The sequence below is a fragment of the Lepidothrix coronata genome, unplaced genomic scaffold, assembly GCF_001604755.1.
Source record: "Lepidothrix coronata isolate B3197 unplaced genomic scaffold, Lepidothrix_coronata-1.0 Scaffold189, whole genome shotgun sequence".
NCBI classification, from domain to species: Eukaryota; Metazoa; Chordata; class Aves; order Passeriformes; family Pipridae; genus Lepidothrix; species Lepidothrix coronata.
Window position 1 is genome coordinate 1,874,568 of NW_016690369.1, and position 7,809 is coordinate 1,882,376.

Genomic DNA, 7,809 nt, shown 5'->3' on the forward strand with positions numbered 1-7,809 from the left:
CCCTGGAGAGAATCAGGACTCACAAGCCCCTGGAAAAAAACATCCTTGGAGAAGGTCAAGATCCACTAATCCCTGGGAATAACTTTGGGGAAAAACACTAATCCCTGGGAAAAACACTCCTAGAGAGGGTCAAGACTCACAAACTCCAGGGAAAAAAAACCCTGGAGAGAATCAGGACTCACAAGCCCCTGGAAAAAAACATCCTTGGAGAAGGTCAAGATCCACTAATCCCTGGGAATAACTTTGGGGAAAAACACTAATCCCTGGGAAAAACACTCCTAGAGAGGGTCAAGACTCACAAACTCCAGGGAAAAAAAACCCTGGAGAGAATCAGGACTCACAAGCCCCTGGAAAAAAACATCCTTGGAGAAGGTCAAGATCCACTAATCCCTGGGAATAACTTTGGGGAAAAACACTAATCCCTGGGAAAAACACTCCTAGAGAGGGTCAAGACTCACAAACTCCAGGGAAAAAAAACCCTGGAGACAATCAGGACTCACAAACTCCTGGGAAAAACATTCCTGGAGAGGGTCAGGATCCACAAACCCCTGGGAACATCCATGGGGTGTCCTTGCTGGTGGGTGGAACAGAGCTGAGGGGTCAAGGATCCACAAACACTTTGGGAAAAATCCCCTTGGGAATGTCAGGATTCACAAACCCCTGGGAAAACACCCTGAAGAGGGTCAGGATTCACAAACCCCTGGGAAAACACCCTGAAGAGGGTCAGGATCCACAAAGGCCTGGGAAAAACACCCCTGGAGAAGGTCAAGATCCACTAATCCCTGGGGAAAACATTTTTGGGTGAGGTCAGGATTCACAACCCCCTGGGAAAAACACTCCTAGAGAGAGAGGGTCAAGACTCGCAAACTCCAGGGAAAACCCCCCCTGGAGAGAATCAGGACTCACAAACCCCCTGGGAAAACCCCCCCCGGGGAGGGCTGAGGCCCCCAGAGCCGCCGCGGAGCCCCCGGAGGGGATTCCAGCCCCACCTCCATGACCTCCTTGCGGATGTCGACGATGCGGAACCAGTGCAGGAGCTGGGGGAAGCCCTCGAGCTTGGCATTGCGCTCCTGCAGCGCCACCTTCCTCTTGCACGACAGCTGCCGGCTGAAGTACTTCACCAGCTTGCTCTGGAAAAGAAGGAAAAACCCCCTGGGATCCCCCTGGATGGTCCCCCAAGGCGGGAGGGGGGTGAGCACAGGGAGCTCTGACATCCAGGCTCGGGATAGAGAGACCCCCAAACATCCCCCAAAGACACACTCCCCTCTTACAGCCAGTGCCAAGGGACCCCCCAAACATCCCCCACAGGCCACACTCCCCTTAGACCCAGACTTAGTACAGAGAGACCCCCAAACATCTCCCAAAGACACACTCCCCTCTTACAGACAGGCTCGGTGCCAAGGCACCCTCCAAATTATCCCACAAAAGACACTTCCCTCTTACATCCAGACTCAAGACAGAGGGACCCCCCAAACACCCCCTAAAGGACACACTCCCCTCTTAAAACCAGTGCCAAGGGATCCCCCAAACATCCCCCCAAAAGACACTCCCCTCTAACATCCAGACTCAAGACAGAGGGACCCCCAAACATCCCCCAAAGACACATTCCCCAATCTTACACCCAGGCTTGGTGCCAAGGGACCCCATAAACATCCTCTAAAAGACACACTCCCCTCTTACAGCCAGGCTTGGTGCCAAGGGATCCCCCAAAATGTCCCCCAGAGGACACCCTTCCCTCATAAACCAAGCGGTTTAGGGACCTCCAAACATCCCCCACAGGCCACGCTTCCCTTACACCCAGACTTGGTAGAGAGAGACCCCCCAAACATCCCCCAAAGACACACTTCCCTCTCCCACACCTAAACTTGGTGCCAAGAGATCCCCCAATCATCCCCCCAAAAGACACTCCCCTCTAACATCCAGACTCAAGACAGAGGGACCCCCAAACACCCCCCAAAGGACACACTCTCCTCACTCCCAGTGCCAAGGGACCCCCAAACATCCCCCACAGGCCACGCTTCCCTTACACCCAGACTTGGTAGAGAGAGACCCCCCAAACATCCCCCACAGGCCCCCCCTCTCTTACACCCAGACTTGGTGCCAGAGGCCCCCTCAGTCTTCCCCCAAAGAACACATTCCCCTCTCTCACATCCAAATTTGGTTCCAAGGGACCCCCGAACATCCCCACAGGCCACACTCCCCTCTCTCACACCCAGACTCGGTGCCAAGGGCCCCTCTGAGCCCCCCCAGGGCACCGGGCACAGCCCCACACGGTGCCAAGGCTGGGCCAGGGCTCTTTGCTCCTCCTTCCTCCCTCCTTCCCCCCCTTGCTCCTCATCACCAGCACTGAAATCACCGCCCCTCTTGGCTCTTTTTTACCCCCCCCGCGATTGTCCCCCCCGAGCCCTCCCACCGCCAGGTGACATTCGCGGCTCCCAAAATCAAGCCGCCGAGCTCCTGCCCTCTCCTTTCCCTGCCGAGAGGGATTTCCCCCTCCCGCTTTTCCAGCCGGGGGATTCCCGGCCCCGGCGGCACTGGGTGGTGCTGTGCCTCTGCTCCCGCACCCCCCAAAAAACAGAGGAACAGAGGAGCAAAATACGGGGCGGTTCGGGATCGAGAAGTGAGGGGAGAACCCCGCCGTGGGGTCTGGGAGAGCTTTCCCGTCTCTGCCGGTCCCTCCCCTCGTGGTACCCGCTGGTGATGGGCACAGGGCTTGGCATCGACCCCAAAGTCACCCCCCAGGGGCGTGACAGCCCTGCCAGGAGAGGGACACCTCGGCCGGGCAGGTTTTCCCAATCCCTGACTTGGCGAACAGAGATTAATTATTGCAAATTCATCCCCAGGAGAGAGACGGGAACAGCAAAGCCACTCCCCGGGGGGGGCTGCGGCCCCCCTCCCCCCCCAGGGTCTGCAGAGCCCTGACCCCCTTCCAGGGCTGCTTTTTAGGGAAAAACACTCTCCCAGCACAACCCTTCCAAGGTTTCGGGGTCATCCCTGCTCGCACATCCCAGACCCACCCCAGGCCCTCGGAGCTGGGACGGCGGCAGGAACCTCAAACACACACACGGGCAGCTCCTGCCTCCCAAAAAACGTCCTTACCCACACACAGCTGCGGCAAAACACCGGGAAAAACCATCCTGGAAACCCAGCTCCGCCCCCCACAGCCTGTTCTCCATCCAAGCTCCCCGTCCGGGAGCCCGGGAGGGAATAAAGGGGATGGCTGAGCCACCAGAGCTGGGGTCAGGACACTACAGAGGTGTGCTGGGAGCTGGGAACGGGGAAAAGGTGGGAAAATGCGGGGGGTTTCATTTCCAGGTGGGGGAAATTCATCCCAAACCCTTCCAACGAGGACCCAGCTGGGACCCCCGGGAGCGGGCTGGTGCTCTGGCCCATGGATCGGCTCCTCCCAGGGAAAAACAAGCCCAAAAAATCCTCTGTGAAGTCCCCGAGCGCCCGGTGTTTTGCTGGAGCTGGAAAGGGAAGCCGTGGAGATGGCCCCATCCCGCAGGGAAAACCCCATCCCGCGGCTGCGGAGGGGCTGTCCCGCCCCTGGAGCCGCCCTCATCCCAGGATGGAGCTTTTCCAGAGGTGGGAAGTGCTGCTCTGCCGCGTTCCCGCTGTGGCACAACCCCCCCAGCTCCCCCCTGCCTCAGCTTCCCCCTCTGGACTCGGACAGAGGGACACCCCGGGGGGCTGCGGGGATGGGCTGGAATTCCATGGATCCCCCCGCTCCTCACTGCGTGGGAATACACCCCTGGTCCAGCCGGGAATGCTGCTGAGAGCACTGGGAGGGCACCCCAACACCCTCCTTGGAGCTGGGGGTCGCTTTTCACACCCTTCCCAGTGTCTCTCCCTGCTCCAGCGCCCGGGAAAAGGACACAAAACATGGATCAGGGCTCCCACAAACCGGTGGGTGGCTCCAAGGATAACTCCAGGATCGGCAGTTCCCCGTTCTTCTCGGCGCTGGGTGATATTCCCGGCTGTCCCAGGGAACTGCGCTCTCTGTACTACCCCCGCTCCGCGTCAAAACATGGATCGGGATTCCCAGGAACCGCTGAGTGGCTCCAAGGACAACCCCGGGACTGGCAGTTCCCTCTCCAGCTCCTGCGAGGGAGGGGGAGCCCTCCCAGGATGCTGCGTGAACACGGGGGTGAGGATGGGAAGAGGCGCCTTGGGAAGAGCTGAGGCCATTCCCAAACTTCCACGGACAAAACGGGATGAAGCCGCGGGGATCCCGTTCCCCTTGGAGGGGCCAACAGCTCCCGGGCTCCCGCAGCTCCTTGGAAAACGAGGTGCCCGCTGCCCGGGGGTGGGCTCTGGCACGGGAGGGATGTCCCCACTCCCTTTCCAGCCTCTTCCCATCGCTCCCAGCAGGATTTTCCCGTCCCCCCCAAAGCCCAGCGGGGCAGGGAGCGGCTTCTCTCCCCCCGCTTGGCGGGCACCGGGAGCGGAGCAGCCGCTCTCCAAGGTCTCCCAGGTCTCCAAGGAGCGGGAGGAGGGCGGCCGTTCCCCCCTCCCTGACGTCAGCCGGGCCTGCCGGGAGACCGGGAAGAGGCGGTGGAAAATCCACCTGTGGGAGTTCATCAACCCGGCAGAGCTACGGCGGCCAGAGCCACCCCGCGCCCATGGAATGCCCATCCCGCCTGGATGGCACGGCGGGATCAGCCCCTGCCTTCGTGCCGCGAAGGGGAGAGAGGTCGCGCCGCGCTTCCCAATATTCCTTCCCGTGGAGCAGAGACACAACGGGAGCGGCTCCTTCCCGGCTCTCGCCGAGGGGCTCGTTATTCCAGAGCCACCTGGAGCGCCCTGGGGCTCGGGAATTCCTGCCCACGGCTTCGGTTTTCCCTCTCAGGGCTCTCCCAAGGCCCCGCTGGGCTCCCGTGTTGGCTCTGCCTCCGCACAGCCGCTATTCCAGGGGCTGCCAAAGGGGCTCCCCCCGGGAATACAGGGGCTGAACTGTCTCCATCCAGACTCCCGGGAGGATATAACCCAGGGAGAAGCGTGCCGTGCTCATCCATGGGATTAGACACCAGAGAATCCACACACTCAGGAGTGGGAATCATGGAATCATGGAATGGTTTGGGTTGGAAAGGACCTTAAAGCTCCTCTCTCCCAGGGCAGGGACACCTCCCACCATCCCAGGTTGCTCCAAGCCCCATCCAACCTGGCCTTGGACACTTCCAGGGATCCAGGGGCAGCCACAGCCTCTTGGCAAATCCCAGTGCTGGGGCAGCATCTCCTTTGGCCACAGCCCGTGGAAGTTTGGAAACGGCCAAACTTCCCAAGGTGTCCCTTCCCATCCTCACACAGCAGCCAAAAGTATCCCGGGAGGGTTCCCCCTTTCCTGGCAGCCTGGGGAGGGGGAAGTGCCAGTCCTGGAGTTATCCTTGGAGCCACCCATCAGGCTTTGGGACGTGTTCTGAGTTGGGATGAGGGTAGCACGGAGAGCACAGTTCTGTGGGAGAGTTAGGAATATCACCCAGCACTGAGCAACTTTTCCAGCTGCTCTTCCCAACCTCTGGCAAACACGCCTGTATCAGCTCCCCCTGTCCGTGTCTACACCCCAAATCCCAAATTTAGAGCCACAAAGCCAGACCTGCCACACCTGGACAGGGCTAAAACCCCACAGCCCAGGCAGGGCTCTGGGATGGACACTCAGCTCCCACCCATGGGAAGCCAACCAGCCCCAATTCCCACCCCAGGTGCTGCTGGTTGATGGTTTGATCCCAGACACTGCCTTGGCTTCCACGGGAGCCTTTCCCAAGGCACAAGCAAGCCCAAAAAGCCTCCCAGCTCCAAGAACTGCCACTGGAACCAGGCTGCAGTGGTGGCACCCATCCCAAAGGATTTATCCTGGGAAGCAGTTACCAGCAGGATGGGGGCTCATGTCTGCCTCAAAGTGGTTTAAAACAAAAAAAGGACAGGAAAAACCTCTATTAATCCAGCAAAATCAAAATTTAGCGTATGAGAATCAACCAAAAAAACATGGATTCACCCATTTTATTCCAGGCTTGCGCTGGTGGGAGGGCTGGGAGGTCACCCTGGAGGTGAGATGCCCTCCCAGTCCACACGTTCCTGGTCACCATTCCCTTTGCCATGGTCTGGCTCTGCTGCCACCAGATGGGAGGGGAAGAGGTGCTGAGTGAAGCCTTGGAGTCTGTGTCACATCCTTGGGATGCAGCAGTGGCTCAGGGACTCAGGGAATCAGGGACTCAGGGATTCAGGGATTCAGGGACTCAGGGCCAGGCTCGGCTCCTGCTCCCACTGGTGACAACCCAGGACAACACCAGACCCATCCTGGTGTGCTGGCATCGGGAATCTGGCCCTGGGATTCATCCATTGCCACTCCCTGTGTGGGAATCCCCCTGGTTTTGTGGTGGAAAGCAGGGATGCCCGTGGATGAGACATCCCAAGGTTTGGGGGTGTTTCAGGGGTGGCGATGCCAGGGCTCCCCATGGTGGGCACAGCACGATCCATAGGGGCTGGAGAGGGGTTTGCCTGGGAGCTCGAGGGATTTCCAGGGTGGCATCACCCCAATCTCCTCCAAACCCTTCATCCAGCCCACACTGAGCTGCCCCAGTGACACCAGGATGCTGGGAAGGGGAATCCCACCGGGACGGACTTCAGCACACTCTGCCTTCCCTCAGTCCCATCTGTGACAGGGAGACAGGGAATTCTCGGCTGTGCTGACCCCAACAAGGCCATCATTCCAGGTGGGATAAACTCCTGTAGTCCTGCACCTCCAGGCAGGTTCCACTGGGGGGTTTTGAGCCTGCCTGCCCCCCACAAAGTCTCCTGCACACCCCAAAACCGCTGCAGCCCCTCTCCCGAGGTCACTCCAGGACCAACAGCTCCAGGCTGAGCCCACACGGAGAGGTGGGATGGGACAGGGCTTGGATCAAGGGGAGGTGACAGCAGGATCAGAGTGGGATGCACACAGGCTGGGATACAGAGCAGGAGCTGCTCCCAAACCTGGGATCACCCAGTGGCACAGCAGTGGGGTGGCGATGCCCCACCTGCTCCCACGGGACCTTCGGGAGCGAAGGCAGCGGGACAGGGTGTTCCAAACACGGCCTGGAGCCAAAAGCTGCCCCACAGAGGGGCTGCAGGACCAGCCAGAAGGCCTGAGCAGGGCCAGGCTCCAAAATTCCCCCCACCCACAGCCCTGGCTCCACATCAGCCGCCCCCACAGCACCACAGCCCCGCCGGCGGCTCCTCAGGGTCACGGCACCGTGCTGCTCCTGCTCCGGGCTCACCCCCCGGCAATTGCAGCCTGCCTGGGCTTTCCCTGGGCATTCCCTGCCCGTCCCAGCCTGCCTGGGCTTTCCCTGGGCATTCCCTGCCCAGCCCAGCCTACCTGGGCATTCCCAGCCCAGCCCAGCCTGCCTGGGCATTCCTTGGGCATTCCCTGCCCATCCCAGCTTGCCTGGGCTTTCCCTGGGCATTCCCATCCCAGTCCAGCCTGCCTGGGCATTCCCTGAGCATTCCCAGCCCAGCCCAGCCTGCCTGGGCATTCCCTGGACATTCCCTACCCATCCCATCCCAGCCACCTCCTGCTGAACCCTCCCTTCATCCCAGCTGGGGCTCAGCACGCTCCAAGGGGAACCTCATCCCTTTGGAGGCAGGAGCACGGGAGGATGAGGCCAGGCCAGGGGGATGCTCCTGGTGGGAGGGCTGGGGGGCCAGGGAGGGGGGATGCAGGTGGGCTAGCAGGATGCTGCCCGGTGGGAGGGATGCAGGTGGGCCAGCAGGATGCTGCCCGGTGGGAGGGAGGCAGCCAGGCCAAAGGGGAGGTGGGAGCCACTGGAA

The 7,809-nt window shown here is 60.5% G+C and overlaps 1 protein-coding gene across 1 annotated transcript in view; it reads right to left on the bottom strand.

Moving 5' to 3' along the window:
• Nucleotides 1–7,809, bottom strand: part of KSR2 (kinase suppressor of ras 2) — a 96,396-nt gene that overhangs the window by 87,586 nt on the left and 1,001 nt on the right. The window contains exon 2 of the mRNA XM_017831321.1: nucleotides 907–1,130. Coding sequence (XP_017686810.1) covers nucleotides 907–1,130 — 224 coding nt within the window. The remainder of the gene's footprint in view (nucleotides 1–906; nucleotides 1,131–7,809) is intronic.